The 27,434-nt window shown below is 35.4% G+C and overlaps 1 protein-coding gene across 9 annotated transcripts in view; it reads left to right on the top strand.

Annotated features, from left to right (window-relative positions):
• The window catches only part of LOC127844583 (lysophospholipase D GDPD1-like), a 68,957-nt gene that overhangs the window by 35,756 nt on the left and 5,767 nt on the right, over window positions 1-27,434 (top strand). For 8 of the 9 annotated variants that reach the window (XR_008032832.1, XR_008032835.1, XR_008032830.1 and 5 more), the window contains 8 exons: window positions 2,121-2,163; window positions 14,055-14,190; window positions 16,661-16,706; window positions 17,316-17,437; window positions 19,274-19,363; window positions 23,237-23,370; window positions 24,047-24,109; window positions 26,287-26,338. Coding sequence is in view for 5 of the 9 variants with exons in the window: in XM_052374963.1 (XP_052230923.1) it covers window positions 2,121-2,163; window positions 14,055-14,190; window positions 16,661-16,706; window positions 17,316-17,437; window positions 19,274-19,363; window positions 23,237-23,370; window positions 24,047-24,109; window positions 26,287-26,338 (686 nt within the window). In the remaining 4 variants the exon portion in view is untranslated. The remainder of the gene's footprint in view (window positions 1-2,120; window positions 2,164-14,054; window positions 14,191-16,660; window positions 16,707-17,315; window positions 17,438-19,273; window positions 19,364-23,236; window positions 23,371-24,046; window positions 24,110-26,286; window positions 26,339-27,434) is intronic. The other variant, XM_052375003.1, reaches the window with a different exon arrangement.

The following is a 27,434-nucleotide window of genomic DNA, read 5'->3' on the forward strand; positions in this document are numbered from 1 at the left end:
CCCTTCGAAGAAGAGGGGGTATATTGCTTTGCTCATGTCGGTCTGTCGGTCGGTCGGTCTGTCCCTCCACCAGGTGGTTGTCAGACGATAACTCAAGAACGCTTGGGCCTAGGATCATGAAACTTCATAGGTTCCATTGATCATGACTCGCAGATGACCCCTATTGATTTTGAGGTCACTAGGTCAAAGGTCAAGGTCATGGTGACCCGAAATAGTAAAATGGTTTTTGAATGATAACTCAAGAACACAAACGCCTAGGATCATGAAACTTCATGGGTAGATTGATCATGACTCGAAGATGACCCCTATTGATTTTGAGGTCACTAGGTCAAAGGTCAAGGTCATGGTGACCCGAAATAGTAAAATGGTTTTCGGATGATAACTCAAGAACACATATGCCAAAGATCATGAAACTTGATAGGTAGATTGATCATGACTCGCAGATGACCCCTATTGATTTTGAGGTCACAAGGTCAAAGGTCAAGGTCACGGTGACCCGAAATAGTAAAATGGTGTCCGGATGATAACTCAAGAATGCTTATGGCTAGGAGCATGAAACTTCATAGGTACATTGATCATGACTGGCAGATGACCCCTATTGATTTTCAGGTCACCAGGTCAAAGGTCAAGGTCACAGTGACAAAAAACATATTCACACAATTGCTCTCACTACAACGGAGAGCCCATATGGGGGGCATGCATGTTTTACAAACAGCCCTTGTTTATATTTCAAATATTGTCTAATAAATTATTGAATATGAACAAATTCCCCATGATGGCTTACGTTATACTGTTAAGCACTCGAATAGTCAAGCGCACTGTCCTCTGACAGCTCTTGTTATGAAACTTCAGGGATTTCAAATTAAGCAAATTCCAGTTTTTTTATGCAAGTATATAACAATTTTCTCATTGTTGACTCCTGCAAATTATTTGCCTTCAATCATTAATCGTTTTGATTGAGATGTTACGAGGAAGCTAACTCAATAAAACATTTATATCATAGATATGAGCCGTGCTCTGTTAAAAGGGGGTTTAATGCATGTGCGTAAAGTGTCCGCCCAGATTAGCCTGTGCAGTACGTACAGGCTAATCAGGGACAACACTTTTCGTCTAAACTGGATTTTTGCTAATAAGAGACTTTCTTGAAACGAAAAATATCATAAAGGGGGAAAGTGTTGTCCCTGATAATCTTAGATGACAATACACAATTGCATTAAACCTGTTTTTCACAGACCAGGGCACATGTATATTGAATTTTTTTTTTGAAGGGCCTCAATATTTAGACCCCTAAACATTTATTTGACCCTTACAATTTTCAGGCTTGGTCATTTGACTCATGGTTTTCAACATGATTTGAAATCCCTGAACTTTTCTGTTATATGTATGTTTCTTGGACACTGTATTGGTCAAATGCAGAGGTCGCCGTGGTGTAATGGATATGGTGTCCGCCTAGCGACCGGGAGGTCACGGGTTCGATCCCCACCGTGGGAGCGTTCTTTAGATCTCCCCCAAAGACACCAAGTACTGGTTCTAGGCCCAGGAAACGGACTCGAGAGCGTTTATATAAGCCTTAGGCTTTCGATGCAATCGAGCTAAAATAAATAGGTTTAAACTAAACTAAACTAAATGCATTAATCAATATATTGCTGAGTGTAAACACATGTGTCTTAGAATTAAATGATGAATATCAACTTTTTGCTGAAATAAATTAGTAACAAAGTTGCTTTTTATGCTTTTGAGTATTTTATGTTTTTAAATAAAAACATGTTTCAGTGTTATACAATGTGAAACAGTTTATCTGATCAATGTTAATGTATATGGGCCATGCTCCGTGAAAAGGGGGGTTAATGCATGTGCGTAATGCGCCGTCCAAGATTAGCCTGTGCAGTCTGCATAGGCTAATCAGGGACGACACTTTCTGCATGTTTTTTTTTTTTAAAGATTGTTTCTTCTTAGCAAAAATCCAGTTTAGGCGGAAAGTGTTGTCCCTGATTAGCCTGTGCAGACTGCACAGGCTAATCTGGGACGACACTTTACACACATGCATTTAACCCCTTTTCGAAAGAGCACGGCCCATTTTTTTTAGTGCTAAACATACCATAAGTACGTGAATCTTTCAGGGGCTGGGGAAAACTGTGAGAATACATTGACATCATTCAGACAGTAAGTCTTAGAGAGTTTGCAGTATTCACAAATAAAAAATCACGCTATGGTCAAAAATAAAAATATGTTTGTTTCTTCTTACCAACCGAACTACTGATATTGCTGCAACCACAATTTGTTTTCGTTTTCAGATGTTGTTAAAATGTTTTAGGATAAGATAAAGAAATGAAACGCCATGTTTACAAATCTGTCATCAGTGTGTTTACCAAGTAAAGCAAGATCTCCAAAAATCACAGTAACATATCAAGTTGCCCCTTGTATGTCCACGAAGGAAAACATTAAAGACTTGATTCAAGAATTTGTTTCAACTGTGATTCTAAAGTAAATATTTAGTAATTTCATCAGCATGGGATTTATTATTGTTATTTAATTATTTAATGCAACATAACATAATTATGTTCAAATATCCTGTCCGGTTATGCGGGTTACACCTCATTTAATGCCGGAAAGTTACACGTAATATTTTCATATTGTGTCATCATAGAACAGATCATACTTTAAAGGACCTTTTCATGATTTGGTAAATTGACAAAATTAAAAACAAAATGTTTTAGATTTGCACATTTTTAGCTCGACTTTTCGAAGAAAAATGAGAGCTATACTACTAGCCCGGCGTCGCCGTTGGTTAAAGTTTTTTTTAAAGTCAAATAACTTTAACCCTGTTATATACTACTTAATGAGAACAAGACAATTGTGTAGGTCAAGGTGCATAACTCTGTCAGCATTATTTTTAGAGTTTGCCCCTTTTTATACTTGGAAAATTGAAAATTTGGTTAAGGTTTGTGTTTTGGTCCATTTTACTCCTAAAGTAATATGATTATAGGTGCTACCTAATTTACGGGCAAAAGCTTTTTAAGTTTTTTTTAATAACCATGTATTTTTAATAAATATATGGACATTATTGTGTTCAAAATATGAATCTATGCTTTTTGTATAGTAACCACTTGTACTGTTTTCAAACTCTTAAACATGTATTTCATTTTTTGTTTCCATTTTTCAAAACAATGTTAATTTTTTTTTTTTTTTAAATCTCGCGAAACTGTGTTTTATTGATGTTTTCCATATGCAGGGATGCCATTTATGTTTTAGGGCGAGATTATTTCTAAAACGATTTTATTTAACTTAAGCATAAAAAAAAAGGTGCCGTACTTCATTATTTTGGTCCCATGTCTAAATCATCGACATCGAAAATGTATCCCCTGCATATGTAAATGAAAAACTTTTTGTACTTAATTAATGTTAATAAATATATAAATGCAACAATGCTTGCGGGAGTGTTTGCGTCTATCTTGAAAGAAGTGCATAGACCTCATTCACTGCGCAAAATTACACAGACCAGAAATATCACCTTTGGCTTTGGACACAATACTCTTTGCATATCTTCCGCACTGTTAGAGCTTAGAGCTTTTTCCGAATCCTCAGGAATTAACAGTTGGTTAAAACTATCGCTTATGGCAAACACAGAACATTACTAGGTTGGTGCTAAGGAGAAAATACTAGTAGCAAAAATTTAGGTTTATGATGAAGACCCACATCATGAGCTTAACGCTAAATATATGAGTGTACCTGTCACTTTATGTGTGAGACAAAAAATAAACAACAACATACTTATTATCACGAATTTACTGTTATCAACAAGAATTGTTATACCAGTAAATAATTTACCGTATTTAAATAAAATATAATCAAATATTTTTCACCTGAATTTAATTACATTATTTCGTTTATTTTCATTTCATTTAATTCATTTTCATGTTTTGAAAGTAAAGATATTCAGACATTATGGAATGTGGCATTAAACATATAGACAGCAGCTGCGCATTGCATGTGAATTAGGCAGTTTCCACATGAATGTGATTATAAAATAACAACCCGATTATTAAACTGCATGTACATCCCAATTGATTAAAGTCAAGTTTTTGTATGTTCAAGCTCATAAACAAAATAACACATTCATTATGTTCATTTATACCCTTATCTTCTCGCCCTTGTTTCTGTGCACTCAACACAGTCATGTAGTATTAGACACACTGTTATGAGTTTGCATATATTCGGTAAGTTCCTACCACGCGTTTGTTAGTTAAAAAACACGCTCAGTCATGGCACTAAATGTCAATGAGTTGACTTCATCAAAGATGTAGAACCACAAAAAAAGTACTCCACTCATCCAGTACGCCTTCTATGAAGAAATAATAACAAGCAGTCATCAAATAAAATGAATACCGTATCCTACACTTTCGCTTCTTATATGGTCTTCAAAAAATTAATCAGAGACAGTTGACAAGACTAAACTTCTGCTTTTCGCTTATTTGCAATTTTTTCCAATGTGCAAAATAATAATGGTAATACACAACATGGTCTCAGGTGTGTCAAATGAATTTTTAGGCAAGGATTATTAGTTATATGTATAAGTTCAAGTGTACAACACACTCTTTTGTAATAAAAATATTGCAAAGTGTGCTACTGGCACTGCATTATGCACATTTATATTTAAGCAAAAATTAACATTCATTTATATAATAAACAAGAAATCTGATACTTTAAAACAACTTAGTAGATATTGTTTAATGTACAATGTATTACTCAAAGTCATCATCACACAATGAGACAACACAATGGTCTCTAAACATTATGTGTCCATTGGTGAATGAATAACTGAAACCTCTGGCATAAATTATATAACTCTTTCTCGGCGTGGATGCGGCAGTTATGGGGTTAATCGTACCTAACAAAAGTGGCTTGAAACGCGGGGTTTTAACCTGTGCTTTTTAATTGTGGCATACATTTTATGAATTAATACTAGTAATAGAAATACAGAAAAAAACGTCTAGAGCTGCCTGGGAACTATCATTTTTAATATCAACAATTCATTTGACATGCCTGATTGCAAATTGTTAATTTCACTATTCTTTCATATTGTTTTCACACCTGATATTTGTTATGCTGTATATTCTTTTTGCTCACAGACATATAGAGTCTCTTCACAATAATTGCAGTTTCTTTACAGTCCACTAACGTTGAACATTACAGAGTCACAATTGCTAATGTTTCAGTCCCCGTCAAGCTTTATAGGTCCAGAATTGCTTCGTTGTTGAGTACAAAGCACGCAGTCAGTTTTGCTCAGAAGAATGCTGCATGGAATGTGTGAAGTCCAGCATTTGACAGAGCAGCTTCTAAAAGAAAATCAAAAAGATTCCATAATTGTACATATGAATTAGTCTATTTCCAATGTGTATGTAAGCACAGTTTGATTTTTTACAGTTTGAAACAGTTTGGTACGAAAATGATCGAGTGTGAGTCGGAGATGCAATATTGTTTACAATCACAACGTAACTTAATACATCACAAAAGAAAGGGTCTTAAGAATAATCACGTAGAATATACTCAAGAAATAACTCCGAAACTTAATAAAATGATAACTTTTATGTTCCATTAGTTTGACTGAATAATAATGACCTTAAATTTAAAATCGGCGAAATTTTGTATGTGCCGAAAACAGTTCCCATGTTATCAAAAGTAATCTTTAGAAATATTATATAGATTGATGTTTTATGTAACCAAACGCAGTATTTTAATTGAATAATGACTTACCAATCGAGTGCATTCCATTAATTTATTAAATTTCAACAATGTAAACATCCACCAGAGTATGTCCGTTTCAATTTTTAGCTCCACTGGCCAAAGGCCAGCGGGGCTTATGTCATGGTCCTGTGTCCGTCGTGTGTGCGTGCGTGCGTGTGTGCGTCCGTGCGTGCGTTAACTTTTTCTTAAAACATCTTCTTCTCCTAAACTACTGGTCCAATTCTGATGAAATTTCTCAGGAATGTTCCTGTGGTGAACCTCTTTCAAATTTGTTCAAATGATGCCCCTGGGGTCAAATTTGACTTTGCCCCTGGGGGTCAAAATATTGAAAATTTGCTTATATAAGGCCTATTTTGTGCAAACTTTATAAATCTTCTTGTCAAGAACCATTGGGCCTAGGGCTACCAAACTTGGTATGTAGTGGCATTTTATAGTCCTCTACCAAGTTTGTTCAAATTATGTCCCTGGGGTCAAATTTGACCCTGCCCCGGGGGGGTCAAAAAATTGAAAATTTGCTTATATAAGGCCTATTTTGTGCAAACTTTATAAATCTTCTTGTCCATAACCGTATGGTGTAGGGCAACCAAATTTGGTATGTAGTGACATCTTATAGTTCTCTACCAAGTTTGTTCAAATTATGCCCCTGGGGTCAAATTTGACCCTGCCCGGGGGGGTTAAAAAATTGAAAATTTGCTATATAAGGCCTATTTTGTGCAAACTTTAAAAATCTTCTTGTCCATAACCATTGGGCCTAGGGCTATCAAATTTGCTATGTAGTGACATCTTATAGTTTTCTACCAAGTTTGTTCAAACTATGCCCCTGGGGTCAAATTTGAACCTGCCCCGGGGGGTTAAAAAATTGAAAATTTGCTTTTATAAGGCCTATTTTGTGCAAACTTTAAAAATCTTTTTGTCCATAACCATTGGGCCTAGGGCTACCAAATTTTCTATGTAGTGACATCTTATAGTCCTCTACCAAGTTTGTTTAAATTATGCCTCTGGGGTCAAATTTGACCCTGCCCCGGGGGGGGGGGGGGGGGTTAAAAAATAGAAAATTTGCTTATATAGGGCCTACTTTGTGCAAACTTTAAAAATCTTTTTAACCATAACCATTGGGCCTAGGGCTACCAAATTTGCTATGTAGTGACATCTTATAGTCTTCTACCAAGTTTGTTCAAATTATGCCCCCTGGGGTCACATTTGACCCTGCCCCGGGGGTCAAAAAATTGAACATTTGCTTATATAAGGCCTATTTTGTGAAAACTTTAACAATCTTCTTGTCCATAACCATTGGGCCAAGGGCTACCAAATTTGGTATGTAGTGACATCTTATTGTCCTCTACCAAGTTTGTTCAAATTAAGCCCCTGGGATCAAATTTGACCCTACCCCGAGGGGTCAAAAAATTGAAAATTTGCTTATATAAGGCCTATTTTGTGAAAACTTTAAAAATCTTCTTGTCCATAACCATTGGGCCTAGGGCTACCAAATTTTGTATGTAGTGACATCTAATAGTCCTCTACCAAGTTTGTTCAAATTATGCCCCTGGAGTCAAATTTGACCCCGCCCTGGGGAGTCAAAAAATCGAAAATTTGCTTATATAAGGCCTATTTTGTGCAAACTTTAAAAATCTTCTAAAAAGTACCAAAAAATGTATTCATTCAATGGCTGCCACTACAACTGACAGCCCATATGGGGGGGGGGGGCATGCATGTTTTACAAACAGCCCTTGTTTGAGATGATTCTTTACAAAGAAAGATGCTACTATTGTATTTGTTATAAATGTGTGAAAGGCTCTAAGAAGGAACCAGAGATTATTAACCCTTTGCCAAACACCAACAGGATTTTACGGGTTTATAGCTGACGACTTTATAAAAAAATATGATAAAATGAGAAATTGCTCAAGATGAGCAATTTCTCCTTTTATCACAATTATTTCTACCCTACCTGATTATTTCCTTAATATTCCATTACAATTTAATTGTCGTCTGCAACCTTTTTCAAATTGGGAAAGTCCAAAATGTGTAGTTTGGTAAAGGGTTAAGGCATTTTGATTCCTACGGGTCTTGTGAATCTGTTTCAAATCAAATGCGTATATTTGATCTTCAGCATCTAAAAATATGTGAAATAGAAAGAACGACAATATCTTTTGGAGAGATAAATGTACCTACGTTATAAGAAATGGGACTGTGCTTCAAAGGAACAATTCACAGGCTTTTGAGTCTGTTTAGTTAACACAGTAGTAACTTTTTCCATATATAAAAATGCTCACCCTTCCAACTTAAAGCGCCCAATGGGACGAGGGATAGACAGAGAAAGTCACATGCTTGAGTACATTTCAACCCATGCGCATTGAGCGTTTTTTTCGCATAAAAAAACAGTGGAGCGATACAGGGCCATCATGGCCCTCTTGTTACTTCTTAATGACGTATTGACGAAAAGCAGTGACGTCACACAGACATGTATAGTTGTCGTCGAAAGAAACGCGGCCGTTCATGTTGTGAACAGATTAAACTTTTAAACAATTGTTTATTTATGTAAAGGGATAATATTAACTATAGATTATTGGGTTCATTGAAGAAGTTGATTCGAAACTAATCTTATTCGGTATTGTAAACCGGAAGTACGCAAATAATTTAGACGGGTTATCTTTTTTAAGATTTTGTTAACAACATCTAGAGCAATTTTCAATTTGCAATGCATTATGGGAAACAGGAAGTGTCACACAGGGAGGCAAACAGACGTATTTTGATCGTAGAAAATCATAATACAATAACAAAGAGTACGATTCGCTACTTAATAATTACTGCCATGCCGTATTATTTCATGAGGAATGCATCTACGTGACATATAGCGTTTGTCGAAGTGTCTATGTTTTCCAGCGCTCTATGATTTTCCATCGCGAAAATAGGTGACGGCAGAAATTATTTGACTTGTATCCCTATAAGGTAATGTCTCTTTGTATTTCAGAAAAGTGATACAAATAAACGGTCAACGCCCGCTTCGCGGGCTTTTGCCCGTATCATAGCTATTGCTATCAGAACACTAGCTAACTATCATAAGGGGACTGTACAGGGCAAGTTGCATAACTCTGGTTGGCATTTTGACGTAATTATGGCCCTTTTTTTACTTAGTAACTTTGAATATTTTGTTTAATTTTGTGTTTAGATGCACTTTACTTCTAATGTATAAAGGCTATTGCTTTGAAACTTCAAATACTTTCTTACTATCATGAGGGTACTGTACCTGGCAAGATGAATTTGAACTTGACCTTTGAATTACCTTATTATCATTATTAAACATCAATATGTTTCAATTATGGTCCTCTTCCTGTTAGAATATGACTATATTACCTTGACATTATTGAATATGAACAATTTCCCCATGATGGCTTTCGTTATACTGTCAAGCACTCGAAAAGTCAAGCGCGCTGTCTTCTGAAAGCTCTTGTTGTTTTAGATATTTGCGAGGAAACAGTAATACTGAACATTTACTTTGCTCGAAAATATCCATTATATGCATCGTTTGACAATTTAAAACCTGATTGATTGAATTATTTTGAGAGTGCTGTTGTTATTGTTATTTTTTGTGACATTAAGTGGATTGCTTTATATAAAGAATAAAACACATCACTTACCATATTAGCACGGATGGCTGACACATCACTTACCATATTAGGACGGATGGCTGACACATCACTTACCATATTAGCACGGCTGGCTGACACATCACTTACCATATAAGCACGGATGGCTGACACATCACTTACCATATTAGCACGGATGGCTGACACATCACTTACCATATTAGCACGGATGGCTGAGTGGTTTCAGTGCTACACTTTTACTCCAAGGGTCAGTGGTTCGAGCCGTGTTTAGAATGACTTAATTCTTTCTTTAATTTTATTCTTGTTTTTATGTCCCCCACTATAGTAGTGGGGGACATATTGTTTTTGCCCTGTCTGTTGGTCTGTCTGTCTGTGCGCCAACTTTAACATTTTGCAATAACTTTTGCTATATTGAAGATAGCAACTTCATATTTGGCATGCATGTGTATCTCATGAAGCTGCACATTTTGAGTGGTGAAAGGTCAAGGTCATCCTTCAAGGTCAGAGGTCAAATATATGTGGCCAAAATCGCTCATTTTATGAAGACTTTTGCAATATTGAAGATAGCAACTTGATATTTGTCATGCATGTGTATCTCATGGAGCTGCACATTTTGAGTGGTGAAAGGTCAAGGTCAAGGTCATCCTTCAAGGTCAGAGGTCAATTATATGTGGCCAAAATCGCTCATTTTATGAATACTTTTGCAATATTGAAGATAGCAACTTGATATTTGGCATGCATGTGCATCTCATGGAGCTGCTCATTTTGAGTGGTGAAAGGTCAAGGTCAAGGTCATCCTTCAATGTCAGAGGTCAAATATATATGGCCCAAATCGCTTATTTTATGAATACTTTTGCAATATTGAAGATAGCAACTTGATATTTGGCATGCATGTGTATCTCATGGAGCTGCACATTTTGAGTGGTGAAAGGTCAAGGTCATCCTTCACAAGGTCAAGGTCATCCTACAATGTCAAACATCATATAGGGGGACATTGTGTTTCACAAACACATCTTGTTTTACAGCAGAAATTTGCTTCAAATGTTAACATTTATCAATTTAAAGCATTTAATGACAAACTTCAATACATGCTAAAATCTGTGAAAAGGTCTCTTTAAATTATGAAAAACTAGTTTTTGGGAGTTTTTCATAAAATTGTTGGTAATTAATTAAATGCACCCATAATTATGTCAGGTAATAGTAGAATGGAACTTTAACTGTGTCTAAGATAGTTTTATTGATGATTAACGCTCCTATAATTTCACAGAAAATTGTGATTTTGAATAAAGAACATCAAGTACATGTAATTTTATTGTCAGATTTCTAGTTCATTGACAAGTGTAGTTGTAATATTCTTTCTGGAATGTCAGATTTGTCTAGTTATATATTTTACAATCTTGTCAGGCCTTTTCTATGGGTCTGTTAAACAGCATAATTACGGAATTAAAAAAAGTGACAAGAAGTGAAAACAAAATTTTCCAAAAAAGTGACAAGAAGTGACTAATGATAATTATACCTCAAGTTTATTATCCCCCGTCATCGGCGGAGGGATATTGTTTTGGCATTGTCCATCTTTCCGTCCATCCGGAGCCGTATCTTGGAAGTGCTTTGACTGATTTCATTGAAACTTGGTATGAGTATAAATATGGATACTTGGATGTTAAAAACAGGGTTATGGCCCTTTGTATCTTGAAAAAATGAATTTTTGAGTGTCAAATATAACACTTGTGTCCAGAAGCATATTGGCGGGGGATATCAATTCAACGAATTTGCTTGTTTAAAAACAAATTGTGTAACTTTAATTTAAAATGTATATGTTCTTTTTCTTCACATTTGAATTATTAAAAAGAGTTGCATTAAATTTGTTTTATCCAAATCCTTGGACTTTTCACACACAACAAATCCTATTTATGAAATTTGATTTTTCCCCAAAATGGCCATGAAAAGGCATAATGGTCCATTCCAAATCAAGTCTCTATAACTCGTACACAGTGTTTTAGAATTGCAGCTTACACACACTTGATTCATTTTTAGCTCATCTATTTTTTGAAAAAAAATTATGAGCTATTGTCATCACCTTGGCGTCGGCGTCGGCGTTGGCGTCCGGTTAAGTTTTGCGTTTAGGTCCACTTTTCTCAGAAAGTATTAATGCTATTGCATTCAAACTTGGTACACTTACTTACTATCATGAGGGGACTGGGCAGGCAAAGTTAGATAACTCTGGCGTGCATTTTGACAGAATTATGTGCCCTTTTTATACTTAGAAAATTGAAAATTTTGGTTAAGTTTTGCGTTTAGGTCCACTTTTCTCAGTGAGTATCAATGCTATTGCATTCAAACTTGTTACACTTACTTACTATCATGAGGGGACTGGGCAGGCAAAGTTAGATAACTCTGGCATGCATTTTGACAGAATTATGTGCCCTTTTTATACTTAGAAAATTGAAAATTTTGGTGAAGTTTTGTGTTTAGGTCCATTTTATTCCTTAAGCATCAAAGCTATTGCTTTCATACTTGCAACACTTACTAACTTTCATAAGGGGACTGTGCAGGCAAAGTAATGTAACTCTGACTGGCATTTTGACAGAATTATGTGCCCTTTTTATACTTAGAAAATTGAAAATTTGATTAAGTTTTGTGTTTAGGTCCACTTTATTCCTACAGTATCAAAGCTATTGCTTTCATACTTGCAACACTTATTAACTATCATAAGGGGACCGTGCAGGCAAAGTTATGTAACTCTGACTGGCATTTGGACGGAATTATGGGCCCTTTATACTTAGAAAATTGAAAATTTGGTTAAGATTTATGTTTTGGTCCACTTTACCCCTAAAGTATCATAGATATTGCTTTCATACTTGGAACACCTAAAAAACTATCATAAGGGTACAGTAAAAGGACAAGTTGCATAACTCTGGTTGTCATTGTTACGGAATTATGGCCCTTTTTTGACTTAGTAACTTTTAATATATGGTTAAATTTTGTGTTTCGATCCACTTTACTTCTTAAGTATCAAGGCTATTGCTTTCAAACTTCAAGTACTTTCATGCTATCATGAGGTTACTGTACCTGGCAAGTTGAATTTTACCTTGACCCTTGAATGACCTTGACTCTCAAGGTCAAATTATTAAATTTTGCTAAAATTGCCATAACTTCTTTATTTATGATTAGATTTGATTGATACTTTGACGAAACTACTCTTACCTGACATACCACAATAGACTCCACCCAAACCGTCCCCCGTGCCCTACCCCCCTCCCTCCCCCCTCCCCTCCCCCCTATTTTTTTTTTTTTTTTAAGATCATCTCACAAATGACCACCACACCCTCACACTATACCCCCACCCCACCCCCCCCCCCCGAATTTTTTTTTTTTTTTTTTTTTAAGATCATCTCACAAATTATAACGGTTATGTTTGAAATACCGTCCAACCATCGCACCCAAAAAATCCCCCCCCCCCCATCGCCCTTCCCCCCACCCCCCCCCCCCCCCCCCCGCCCCCGATTTATTATTTTTTTTTTTTTTCGCTTTTTTGGAAGATAATGTAATAACTGTCCACAACCCCACACTAACACCCCTCTTCACTCCACCCCTCCCTCCTTTGTGATTGAAAATGAGAGTCCCTTCACCTTTAAAAAGAAAATAGATGAGCGGTCTGCAACCACAAGGCGGTGCTCTTGTTAAAATTACATTGACAAAACACAATTATTTACCTACCTACCTAATTAGCCCTATTTGTCATAGGTCAGAGAGGGGAAATAAACATATATTTTTATGTTTGACCTCAACATATATCAAGCTTTTGTAACACTTTGAGACAGTTCGTATTGCTGTTGCCAAAGTTTCTTCTTTTTGAGGCAAGGTTATTCAGGAAAGTTCAGTTTACTTGTGTGTGTCATTTGTGTTATTGCTATTCAAGGTTTGACTAATAGTATGTCACCTTTTAACCAATCGGGCATTACAGCAGTGGTTCTGCCTGTTTGTAGGTTTGTCAGATGGTGCGAAATTTCCTGTTCTTGTGGCAAAACTTGCCTCGTCCTAAGGGTCAAAGGGCTTTATATAGATTGATTTATTTAGTAACTTCAAAAATCTTCTAAGACCCCAAGGGCCAAGGGTTTATTATTTCGTTTGTAACATGTTACAGTTTTCCTCTTCTTAGTTATATATGAGCTCACCAAATCACAAAGTACTCATGGGTCACTTTTAAGATACTGCCATTTCTGTCGTCTGCAGTCTGTGTGCGCGTAAACTTTTTTCTAACAATATCATTCAACTGCTGGGCAGATTTTAACGAAACTTGACAGGAATTGTCATTTGATTGCTCACTTGCTAAGTTGTTCAAATCGTTCTGGTCTGTTGCTTATGTAGGTCCCAGGAGCTAAACAAAAGATTTAAAAAGGAAATATTCTTTTAAGACCACAATGTCAAGAGAAAGGAGTTTTGATATTTGGTGTGTAACTTCATCTTGTGGTCCTCTATTGCATGTTAACAAATCATATCTATTTTGTCAAAATTTGCCTTACTCAGGCTAATCAGGGATGAAAGTTTGCGCTTTTTTTGCAGTTTAGGTGGAAAACGTTCTCCCTGATTAGCCTGTGTAGACTGCACAGGCTTATCTGGGATGACCCTTTAGTTACAAGCATACATCCCAGCTCACCCAGAAAGAGGCTCTAATATATACTTTATTGCTGTTGTGCTGTTTAGTGCTGTCAGCAAGCGGACAGAGATGCTTGAGCTGGATGTCCATCTGACCAGAGACGGGGAGGTTGTAGTGTCACATGACGGTCATCTCCTAGCAAAATGTGGCATAGATGCGGATATAGCATCTCTTGATTTTAAGGTAAGCTCTCTCACTAATTAGCTCATCTATTTTTTGAAAAAAAAACTATGAGCTATTGTCATCACCTTGGCGTCTGGTTAAGTTTTGCGTTTAGGTCCACTTTTCTCAGAAAGTATCAATGCTATTGCATTCAAACTTGGTACACTTACTTACTATCATGAGGGGACTGGGCAGGCAAAGTTAGATAACTCTGGCGTGCATTTTGACAGAATTATGTGCCCTTTTTATACTTAAAAAATTGAAAATTTTGGTTAAGTTTTGTGTTTAGGTCCATTTTATTCCTTAAGTATCAAAGCTAATGCTTTCATAATTGCAACACTTACTATCATAAGGGGACTGTGCAGGCAAAGTAATGTTACTCAAACTGGCATTTTGACAGAATTAATTGCCCTTTTATATACTTAGAAAATTGAAAATTTGGTTAAGTTTTGTGTTTAGGTCCACCTTATTCCTACAGTATCAAAGCTATTGCTTTCATACTTGCAACACTTATTAACTATCATAAGGGGACTGTGCAGGAAAAGTTATGTAACTCTGACTGGCATTTTGACGGAATTATGGGCCCTTTATACTTAGAAAATTGAAAATTTGGTTAAGTTTTGTGTTTTGGTCCACTTTACCCCTAAAGTATCATAGATATTGCTTTCATACTTGGAACACTCGCAAACTATCATAAGGGTACAGTAAAAGGACAAGTTGCATAACTCTGGTTGTTATTTTTACGGTATTATGGCCCTTTTTTGACTTAGTAACTTTGAATTTATGGTAAAATTTTGTGTTTCGATCCACTTTACTTCTAAAGTATGAAGGCTATGGCTTTCAAACTTCAAATACTTTTATGCTATCATGAGGTTACTGTACCTGGCAAGTTGATTTTACCATGACTTTTGAATGACCTTGACTCTCAAGGTCAAATTATTAAATTATGCTAAAATTGCCATTACTTCTTTATTTATGATTAGATTTGATTGATACTTTGACAAAACTACTCTTACCTGACATACCACAAAAGACTCCACCCAAACCATACCCTGTGCCCTCCCCCCCCCATCCCCCCCCCCCCTAAATATTTTTTTTTTATGATCATCTCACAAATGACCACCACACCCTCACACTATACCCCCCCACCCCCCCCAATTTTTTTTTGAAACGGTTAAAACACAAATATTTATTTTTATTATTTTATGTTTGAAATACCGTCCAACCATCTCACCCAAGAATCCCCCCCCTCCACCCTCCCCCCCCCCCCTCCCCCCGAATCGCCCCCCTCGCCTATTTTTTTTAAGATCATCTCACAAATGATCACCACACCCTCACACTATACCCCCCCCCCCCCCACCCCACCCCCAAATTATTTTTGTTTGAAACGGTTAAAAAACACAAATATTTATTTTTATCATTTTATGTTTGAAATACCATCCAACCATCGCACCCAAGACAGGTTTTCTTTTGGCCCGATTTTATAGCCGAAATTCGGCTATGTTCCCAATTCCAAAAAGTATACTTTTTTCCTAAAATGTGACAAAAAATTCCCAATTTCCAAAAAAAACAACATAAATGACTTTTTTTTTTTTTTTTTAAAGTGTTCAATTACATCTAACAAAGTATTGTATGATTGTGTTCTTTTAATTTGAATGATTATAAAGAGTTATATCAAATTTAGTATTTCCCTAATCAGTGGACTTTTTGTTTGGAATAAAAAGGCTAATGAATTTTATTTTCCGAATTTCATGAAAATGCCGATAAAATTCCCAATTCCAAAGCCATGGGCTATCTTCCCAAAAAGTGGAAAAAAAACCTGCAAGAATCCCCCCACCCACCCACCCTCCCCAATTTATTTATTTTTTGCATTTTTTTTCCGCATGTTTGGAAGATAATGTAATACATGTCCACACTCCCACACTATACACCCCTCTCCACACCACCCCTCCCTCCTTTGTGATTGAAAATGAGAGTCCCCTCACCTTTAAAAAGAAAATAGATGAGCGGTCTGCACCCGCAAGGCGGTGCTCTTGTTTTAAGTGGTCATCATGAATATTTGTGTCAATTGTTTTTGTATGAACCTACTGCAATGCTGCTAGTTGATTTTTCTTGTATTTCTTCTTTTTATGAAGTCAAGACTTTAATTTTAATTGATTTTTGAAGGTAACAATTTCCATATTTTACATGGTTTTTACGGTTTACAATATTTCGCCAATCCTTTTTTATGGTAGTCATTTGCCATCATTTAAATGCTTTTCCTTTGCCATATTTATTGAAAAGGGGAACTTAGAAACTCAACCTTTTACTTTGCAGTATTGTGCTTTTTCAGGTGCCATTAATATATTTGTTTTGTTTCTGGCTACGAGTCAAAATGTATGTAAGCATTTGCATTTCTGCAGTAATATAATAATATTAACCTTTTAACCGTTTCATTGTAAAACATAGAGATAAAATCAAAATAACAGCAATGGTCACTATATCATTTCAGGATTTACCGTGCTACAAGCCAGAGATGAAAGTGGATTTTAAGCCAGGTAAGCTTAATCTATATTGAGTTAACCTTTTATATGAGTCCAGGTAAGCTTAATCTATATTGAGTTAACCTTTTATATGAGTCCAGGTAAGCTTAATCTATATTGAGTTAACCTTTTATATGAGTCCAGGTAAGCTTAATCTATATTGAGTTAACCTTTTATATGAGTCCAGGTAAGCTAATCTATATTGAGTTAACCTTTTATATGAGTCCAGGTAAGCTTAATCTATATTGAGTTAACCTTTTATATAAGTCCAGGTAAGCTTAATCTATATTGAGTTAACCTTTTATATGAGTCCAGGTAAGCTTAATCTATATTGAGTTAACCTTTTATATGAGTCCAGGTAAGCTTAATCTATATTGAGTTAACCTTTTATGAGTCCAGGTAAGCTTAATCTATATTGAGTTAACCTTTTATATGAGTCCTGCTCGGTGAAAACCATACTCAATACATGTGCACAAAGTATTATCCGACTTAAATGAGGGATGACACTTTCCGTAAATGTTTCGTGGAAATTAATTCTCTTCTAAAGGCAAATGCAGTTTAGGCCGAAAGTGTCATTAAGCTCCATTTTCCCTGATTGAGCCTCATTTAATATCATTTTTTCAGGATTTACACTTCATTGCGGTGAAGATCGTCGTATACCAACTCTACGAGAAGTTTTCAGTACATTTCCAAACTCGCCAATAAACATAGATTTAAAAGTGTACAATGAAGAGCTGATAAGAAAGGTATTGATTTATTATACACATGCAATGCATAAAAGAAAATAAGTTTTTTTAAGTGCGTTTCTGTTATAAGTGATAATTATCTGTGATTATCTGTGATTTAAAAATGATCATTCAATGATTGAAGCGCAAAAATTATATTTTCTCAAATCAAAGTTTTTCAAGATGTAAATAAATAGTGGAAAAGCAACAAAAAAAAATAATTATTATAAATGTTTATTCACTTTTGGTCATAGAAAATAAACAATTTCACTTGTGGCTGTGTCACTAGTAAAATCACTCATTAAATTAAATACATAATGTGCTTTATGTTCATATCTTCTTTACTCCAGGTTAACTTGTTTTTTAGAGAGCCTGCGTTCCCAAGCAATATTTAAAGATTGTATCCATTCCCCACAATTTATTGTAAAATTTCATGCAAATTCCAGAACTATGGGCTGAAAAGAAGTTTGCTTTTTAACTAACCCGAGCACTAGGTGCTAATTGTTAGCTTTTGTCATCCCTTTGACCGACGAGTTCGATAATAGTTCCTATTGGTTGAAAAATATGGCAGAAAGGGGGCAGGGCACTTTTCCTTATATGGCTTTAGTAAAACCTTGTAAACACTCTAAAGGTCACATTTATTGTACGACCATCATGAAACTTGGTCAGAAGATTTGTCCAAATGATAAATTGGAAAAGTTCAAAAAGGGTTCTGGTTGCTTAAAAAATATGGCCGCCAGGGCGCAGGGAATGGCTTAGGGGTGTGATTTTTCTGCGGATCTTTTTGCAGATCCGGTTGTCAGGTGGTCCTTTCTGAGATTCGAGGAGATTCTTTTAAAAAATGGGGGAAGGGGTACGACTAATTCCGCAGGCGTATTTCATAAATGGCCTGAAAAATCCGCGGCCCGCGAAACCTCTCTCCATTTTACAATTTCAAAATCGTGCATACCCACTTTAAGGTTTATGATTGCGTTCTGCACCCGATTTGCAAAGTCAAAATCAGTTGGCAGAATTTTCCTCCCCTCCCCTCGGCTGTCACCTCAATTACACCCCTGAAACTGGGTTGAAACATTTGTTCTAATAATATCTTTGGCTGAACAGAACTTTCCAGTTCCTTGGTATCTCAGGTGAGCAACTTAGGGCTTTTTAGGCCCTCTTGTTCCTTATATGGCTATAGTAAAATCTTTTTAACACTCTAGAGGCCATATTTATTGTCCGATCATCAGGAAACTTGGTCAGAAGATTTGTCCCAATGATATCTTGGACGAGTTCGAAAATGGTTTCAGTTGCTTGAAAAACATGGCTGCCAGGAGGCGGGGCATTTTTCCTTATATGGCTATAGTAAAACCTTGTTAACACTAGAGTCTACATTTATTTTCAGATCTTCATGAAACATGGTCTGAAAATTCGCCCCAATGATATCTTGGACTATTTCGCAAATGGTTATGGTTGGTTGAAAAACATGGCCCCCAGTGGGCGGGGAAATTTTCCTTAAATGGCTATAGTAAAAACTTGTCAACTCTCTAAAAGTCACATTTATTGTCAAATCTTCATGAAACTTGGTCAGAACATTTGTTGTTGTAATGATATCTTGGATGAGTTCAAAAATAGTTGGTTAAAAAACATGGCTAGTAGGGGGCGGGGACTTGAGTTGTATGGCTATAATAAAACCTTGTTACATGAAGCACTCTCAAAGTTACATTTATTATATAGTTCATTTTTCATGAAACTTTGTCTTAAGATTTGTTCTAATGATATCTTGGGCTGCACAGAACAGGTGAGTACCTTTGTATCTCAGGACAGCAATTTTGGGCCTTTCAGGACCTCTTTTTAAAGTTTGATAATTTTTCTGGACAGGTTCACCAGTTAATGAAGGAGTACGGAAGAGAGGATCTCACAATATGGGGTGCCCGTTCCAACCAGACCACCATAGCTTTGTATAAACTGGTCAGTGAATGAGTGCAAGTCTTGTGCTGTGAATTTATCATTCAATTTGCCAGAATTGAGCCTTGTCCTGGGGAAACTGGGCTCAATGCATGTGCTTAAAGTGTTGTCCGAGAGTAGACTGTGAAGCCTCATCCCGGAGGACACGTTCTGCTTTTATGGAATTTTTGTTTTAAGGAAGTCTCTTATAAAGAAAAATCCAGTAAATGCCGAAAGTGTTGTACCTGGGGTCATATTCCAGAAGCATCTTAAGTTAAGTTTTATTCTTATCCATAAATTGGGAAAATTTCTTAAGTGTTTCATTTCATATTGCAATAGTTTGGCATCAAGATTTACATGAAAATAACATTTTTTATTGATTATGTCAATGTTTTTGTAGGAATACCAAAAAACATGTGTTTCCTTATATAGTAAAGAAATACAAAACATTGTAATTTTGACCTTAAGTGAAATTATTTAAGAAATGACTTAAGATGTTTATGGAATACCACCCCAGATCATTCTTGACTGCACAGGCTTATTTGGGAAAAGACTGCGCACATGTATTAAGCCCAGTTATCATAGAACAAGGCTAATTATACCTGGTTTGGCTCTGAATCTTATATTAACATTCTACCAGTTGGCTATTGTGTAATAAACATTTATATCTATATTTACTATCCTGGATTGTTAAGGTTAAAATGTCTGAACCAATAAAATATTTTATGGTTTACAAGTCACAATGATAAGGGTAATATATTAAGAAATTCAGTGTCCATGCCAACAATGGAGCATTATCAATAAGCTATGCCATCTATTGAGCATTATCAACAAGCTTTGCCAAAAATGGACCATTATCAATAAGCTATGCCAACTATTGAGCATTATCAACAAGCTATGCCAACTATTGATCATTATCAATAAGCTATGCCAACTATTGATCATTATCAAGAAGCTATGCCAACTATTGATCATTATCAATAAGCTATGCCAACTATTGATCAGTATCAATAAGCTATGCCAACTCAATAAGCTATGCCAACAATTGAGCATTTTCAATTTGCTATGCCAACTATTGATCAGTATCAATAAGCTATGCCAACTATTGATCATTATCAATAAGCTATGCCAACTATTGATCATTATCAATAAGCTATGCCAACTATTGATCATTATTAATAAGCTATGCCAACTATTGAGCATTATCAACAAGCTATGCCAACTATTGATCATTATCAATAAGCTATGCCAACTATTGATCATTATCAAGAAGCTATGCCAACTATTGATCATTATCAATAAGCTATGCCAACTATTGATCAGTATCAATAAGCTATGCCAACTCAATAAGCTATGCCAACAATTGAGCATTATCAATAAACTATGAACTATTGAGCATTATCAATAAGCTATGCCAACTATTGATCATTATCAATAAGCTGTGCCAACTATTGATTATTATCAATAAGCAATGCCAACTATTGATCATTATTCATAAGCTATGCCAACAATTTAGCATTATCAATAAGCTATGCCAACTGTTGATCATTATCAAGAAGCTATGCCAACTATTGATCATTATTAATAAACTATGCCAACAATTGAACATTATCAATAAGCTATGCCAATTATTGATCATTATCAATAAGCTATGCCAACTATTGTTCATTATCAATAAGCTATACCAACTATTGATCATTATCAATAAGCTATGCCAACTATTGATCATTATTAATAAGCTATGCTAACAATTGAGCATTATCAATAAGCTATGCCAACAATTGAGCATTATCAATAAGCTATGCCAACTATTGATCATTATTAATAAGCTATGCCAACAATTGAGCATTATCAATAAGCTATATGCCAACAATTGAGCATTATCAATAAGCTATGCCAACAAAATGAGCATTATCAATAAGCTATACCAACTATTGATCATTATCAATAAGCTATGCCAACTATTTATCATTATCAATAAGCTATGCCAACTATTGATCTGTATCAATAAGCTATGCCAACTCATTAAGCTATGCCAACAATTGAGCATTATCAATAAGCTATGCCATCTATTGATCATTATCAATAAGCTATGCCAACTATTGATCATTATCAATAAGCTATGCCAACTATTGATCATTATCAATAAGTTATGCCAAGTATTGATCATTCTTAATAAGCTATGCCAACAATTGAGCATTTTCAATAAGCTATGCCAACTATTGATTATTATCAATAAGCTATGCCAATTATTGATCATTATTAATAAGCTGTGCCAACAATTGAGCATTATCAATAAGCTATGCCAACTATTGATCATTATCAATAAGCTATGCCAACTTTTGATCATTATCAATAAGCTATGCCAACTATTAATCATTATCAATAAGCTATGCCAACTATTGATCATTATTAATAAGCTATGCCAACAATTGAGCATTATCAATAAGCTATGCCAACTATTGAGCATTATCAATAAGCTATGCCAACTATTGATCATTATTAATAAGCTATGCCAACAATTGAGCATTATCAACAAGCTATGCCAACTATTGATCATTATCAATAAGCTATGCCAAGTTTTGATCATTATTAATAAGCTATGCCAACAATTGAGCATTATCAATAAGCTATGCCAACTATTGATCATTATCAATAAGCTATGCCAACAATTGAGCATTATCAATAAGCTTTGCCAACTATTGATCATTATCAATAAGCTATGCCAACAATTGAGCAATATCAATAAGCTATGCCAACAATTGAGCATCATCAAGCTATGCCAACAATTGAGCATTATCAATAAGCTATGCCAACAATTGAGCATTATCAATAAGCTATGCCAACTATTGAGCATTATCAATAAGCTATGCCAACAATTGAGCATTATCAATTAGCTATGCCAACTATTGATCATTATCAATAAGCTATGCCAACAATTGAGCATTATCAATAAGCTATGCCAACAATTGAGCATTATCAATAAGCTATGCAGACAATTGAGCATTATCAATAAGCTATGCAACAATTGAGGATTATCAATACGCTATGCCAACTATTGAGCATTAACAATAAGCTTTGCCAACAATTGAGCATTATCAATAAGCTATGCCAACAATTGAGCATTATCAATAAGCTATGCCAACAATTGAGCATTATCATATAAACTATGCCAACAATTGAGCATTATCAATAAGCTATGCCAACAATTGAGCATTGTCAATAAGCTATGCCAACTATTGAGCATTATCAATAAGCTATGCCAACAATTGAGCATTATCAATAAGTTATGCTTACAATGGAGCATTATCAATAAGCTATGCCAACAATTGAGCATTATCAATAAGCTATGCCAACAATTGATCATTATCAATAAGCTATGCCAACAATTGAGCATTATCAATAAGCTATGCCAACAATTGAGCATTATCAATAAGCTATGACAACAGAAGATCATAACCCTTTCCCTCTCAGAAGCAAAGTGAAAATGGTTATGTGCTCACAGTAATTTGCAGTCTGTTCAGTTTTCATGCTGTTTGCTGCTCATCAGTATTGTAGGGTTGGAAATGAAGTATTTAAAACTTGAATCTAGTAAGAAAGGTCTTCAATTAAATGTTGCTTTCTAAGGGACTACAAATGCTTCAAAATACGTATCTAAGTGGTAAAGGGTTAATGAATAAGCGTTTGTCAACAAATGTGCTGTTGTCAAGTTTGAGATTTGTTTAATTTGTCAACAAATGTGCTATTGTCAAGTTTGAGATTTATTTAAGTTTAAGTCAATACAATGCAAGTAAATGTTAACAAAATTTATATATATATATATATATATTAAACAAATTTATATAAATTATATATTGCTAGCAACCAACAGTCTTAGTACCTATGCCCTATTTTCAGGACCCCAGTATACCAGTGTTTTTCTCGTTCACTCGAGTGCTGGCGTTGGTTATATGTTTCTACACAGGTCTCTTGCCGTTCATTCCAATAAAGGAGTCAGCACTCGAGATCATTATGCCCAGCATTGCACTGCGGTAAGGGAATAGAAACTACACGTGCATTGAGCCCCATTTTCATAGAGCCCGGCTCATATACATGTAGATTAGTCTGCAATACTATCTGAGCAGTGCTCTTGGATTTCACATGTAGATTAGTCTGCAATACTATCTGAGCAGTGCCCTTGGATTTCACATGCAAAGCAGTCCCACAATTTAGCTCAAAAGAGTATGTGTTTTTGCCTTTTATTTTGTGCATATGATAATGTTAGTAAATTTTGATGAAAGTAAACTAGTCCTTTTATACTAGCCAAGTAGTAAATTAATCTTTTTTATAATAGCCAAAGATGTATCAGCTAAAATAATAAATTGTTATAAAAGATTCTGCCATTTAAATATAATTAAAATACTTGTATGGTGGCAATTTATAGTGAGACTTGGGATCAATGAGAAGATTCGAATCTGGGTCATGTGCGTCCCAAAACTAGGTCACCATGTTAGATGTTAGAAAAACTGTGTTGCCACTCTAGAGGCCAAATGTATGACTTTATTTTCATGAAATGTGGTACACATTTTTATCTTGACAATATCTAGGCCAAGTCTGGTTCACATGTCTTGTCCATGGGATTGACATTTTTTTAGAAGTATGCTATTATTTTGAAATAAAATCAAAGAAGTATGTGTAAATGTTAATTAACCCATTCAATATTTTCAGGAAAGGAAGTTTCCCAGTTGAATTATCATGGAAGATTAGAACTTTACTCAGAGTGTTTGATATGTAAGTGTCAACTTGTGTTATAAACATTATGTACAGCTTATTTGTCCAGGATAAAATATATGTAACATACAAAAACTGAAAAAGCTATTGAATTCTTTCAGTGTTGGAACTGTATTTTGAAGGCCTTTGCAAACAGTTTGGATCCAGATGAGACGATACAGAATGTGGCGTCTCATCAGGATCCAAACTGTTTTGAAAAAAAATCAAAGAAAATGCTAATTTTAGAAATTCAGCAGATGACATTTAAGCAGATGACAAATTTCCCAGCATGCAAAGGGTTAATAACAGTTTAATTTGAAATCCATAAGATATATATTTGTTTGTCCCCAAGAGGAGAGGGGCTACATAAGAGTCAGTCTGTCAGAAGACCTATATGGGTGTCGCATTCTGAGAAAACTGGGCATAATGCATGTGCGTAAAGTGTCGTCCCAGATTAGCCTGTGAAGTCCGCACAGGCTAATCAGTGACGACACTTTCCGCCTAAACTGGATTTTCGGTAAGAAGGGACTTCCTTGAAACTAAAAATACCATACAAGCGGAAAGTGTTGTCCCTCATTAGCCTGTGCAGACGACACTTTACGTACATGCATTAAGCCCAGTTTTCTCATAACGCGGCTCATGGGTTCGTCTGCTTCAGTTTGTTGATCAAATTACTTCCATGTAATATCACCATCATCCATAGAGTGTATAATCTTAATTATGCAAGAAACTGTTCCTGTGACCATTCATCTACACAAGAATTTCATGAGTTATTTGCCCTTCAATCTAGATGGCAAAGCTATGTGGGTGTATAAGGCAAATTTGAAAGACAGTGATTTTTTTTGGCCCAAAATTGCTCCCTCTTACACGCTGTTCCCCAATTGCAAAAATTAAAAAGAGGTTGTTTTTTTTTTTGCAAAAAGTTACATTTGTTCTAAAAAAATCTGACCAAAGTTTGCCCCAAAATATGCCAAACTTTTCCAATAGCCTGAATAATTAGTTTATTAAGTTTATTATACCGCAATTTAATTCCCTTGCACTTTATAATATAAATTTTAGAAAGCAGTTATATATCCACTTATTAACCAGGTTTTCCGAAGGAAAAAAACTGGTTATTAGATTGGCGAATGCGGGCGGGCTGGCTGGCTGGCGGGCGGGCTGGCGTGCGGGCGGAACAAGCTTGTCCGGGCCATAACTATGTCGTTCATTGTCAGATTTTAAAATCATTTGGCACATTTGTTCACCATCATTGGACGGTGTGTCGCGCAAAATAATTACGTCGATATCTCCAAGGTCAAGGTCACACTTTGAGTTCAAAGGTCAAAAATGGCCATAAATGAGCTTGTCCTGGCCATAACTATGTCATTCATTGTGAGATTTTACTATCATTTGGCACATTTGTTCACCATCATGGGACGGTGTGTCGCACGAAAGAATCACGTCAATATCTTCAATGTCAAGGTCGCCAAGACTAAAAATAGATTTTTTTAAAAAACAAACTTACAAAGGGGGGTAATTTTGTTTGTTCATTTCAAAAGTTCACTTTGAGTTTTCTCCCTTTATCAGATTTTTTTTTCACAATGAAAACCTGATTTTGTGACAATTTTGTCCCTTGTTAACAATTGTTATAATGTTATTTATTATCATATTAACAATGTTTAAATCTTCCCGATTTTTCACGATAAAAAAAGCACAGGCTGTAAAATGTATTAAGCAAAAAAAAATCACTGTAATAAAGCTCTAGGTTGTGCAAATGTTGGATTCAGACATAAAGGCTATGTTTTCTTAGCATACAGAATTTATTTACGGACATTCATTTGGATTTGAGAAAACAAGGTTTGATACATGCCTGTACTGTTTTTGATGGTAAAGACAATCATTACCAAATGTACATTGCTTGATGATGCAGTTCCAAGGATATCTATATATACTGTTTACCGAATAACTAGTTGTTTATTTATATACATGTCTTTGATTTTCTAAACATGTTAATGATTTCAAAACACAAACAGAGAATCAGCTCATCCTTTCATCATGTGTTTCGTCCATATGTAAAAGATTCCTTCATTTTTTGTGTAAACTTTACATAATATTAGAATATTTACTGTTTATAAATTATGGACTATTACTATTGTTGTCCAGTTTGTTTAAAAATTACATATTTAAGTGTTGTATCAGTGATACCTGTAATATTTCAGGTTAATGATGCGACCAGCTCTGTTTAAACATCTGGAGAGGAGAGGTATACAGGTAAAGTATTGTAAAATATTTAACCCATTTATGCCTAGTGGACTCTCCCATCCTTCAAAATTGGATCAATTTATTTCCAAAATTAGGGATGTCTTTATTTATTATGCTCAGCAACTAATGACCGGAATTCAATGAAACTTTATGGGAAGCTTCACTACCAAGAGGAGATGTGCATATTATCAGCGGGTTCTCGTCGGATGATTTTTCACAGAGTTATGATCCTTTGAAATTTTCCATTTTACAAATAGTGCAATTCTTGTCCGGGTTATTTCTCAGCAACTAATGACTGGAATTTAATGAAACTTTATGGAAAACTTCACTACCAAGAGATGTGCATATTATCAGCCGGTTCTCGTCGGATGATTTTTCACAGAGTTATGGCCCTTTGAAATTTTGCATTGTGCATATAGTGCAATTCTTGTCCGAGCTATTTCTCAGCAACTTATTCAGGGGATTCAATGAAACTTTATGGGAAGCTTCACTATCAACAGAAGATGTGCATATTATCAGCCGGTTATGGTCGGATGATTTTTCACAGAGTAATGGCCCTTTGAAATTTTTTATAAACTGTACATATAGTGCAATTCTTGTCCAGGCTATTTCTCCCCAACTACTGACTGGAATTCAATGAAGCTTTATGGGAAGCTTAACTACCTTGAGGAGATGCGCATGTTATTTGTGGGTTCTGGTTGGATGATTTATTTAGAGAGTTATGGCCCTTTGAAATTGTTAAGTTGCTAAACCATCCATCGTATTATTTTGTCCAAAGTTATGCCCCTCAAGACGTTTCCTTTTATCTGAATATATAGTTCAATATTGTGAAAAAAAAACCTTTGGGGAGCATTACCCGTCTCTGACGGTTTCTTATTTCTATATTTAGAATATTTCTTATAGAAATCCCTTTAAGCAAGCAGCGCAGACCCTGATGAGACGCCACATCATGCGGCATCTCCTTAGGGTCTACGCTGTTTGCCAAGACCTTTATTCTAGACGCTAGGCATAAATGGGTTAAAATCTGAAAACAGCATGTTTTTCCTTTTATCACAAGAAACTCCTGGTTAGTATATGGTCAGGTGATTCCAGAAATAAAAATGTT

The sequence above is a fragment of the Dreissena polymorpha genome, chromosome 1 (genome assembly GCF_020536995.1).
Source record: "Dreissena polymorpha isolate Duluth1 chromosome 1, UMN_Dpol_1.0, whole genome shotgun sequence".
Taxonomy (NCBI): domain Eukaryota; kingdom Metazoa; phylum Mollusca; class Bivalvia; order Myida; family Dreissenidae; genus Dreissena; species Dreissena polymorpha.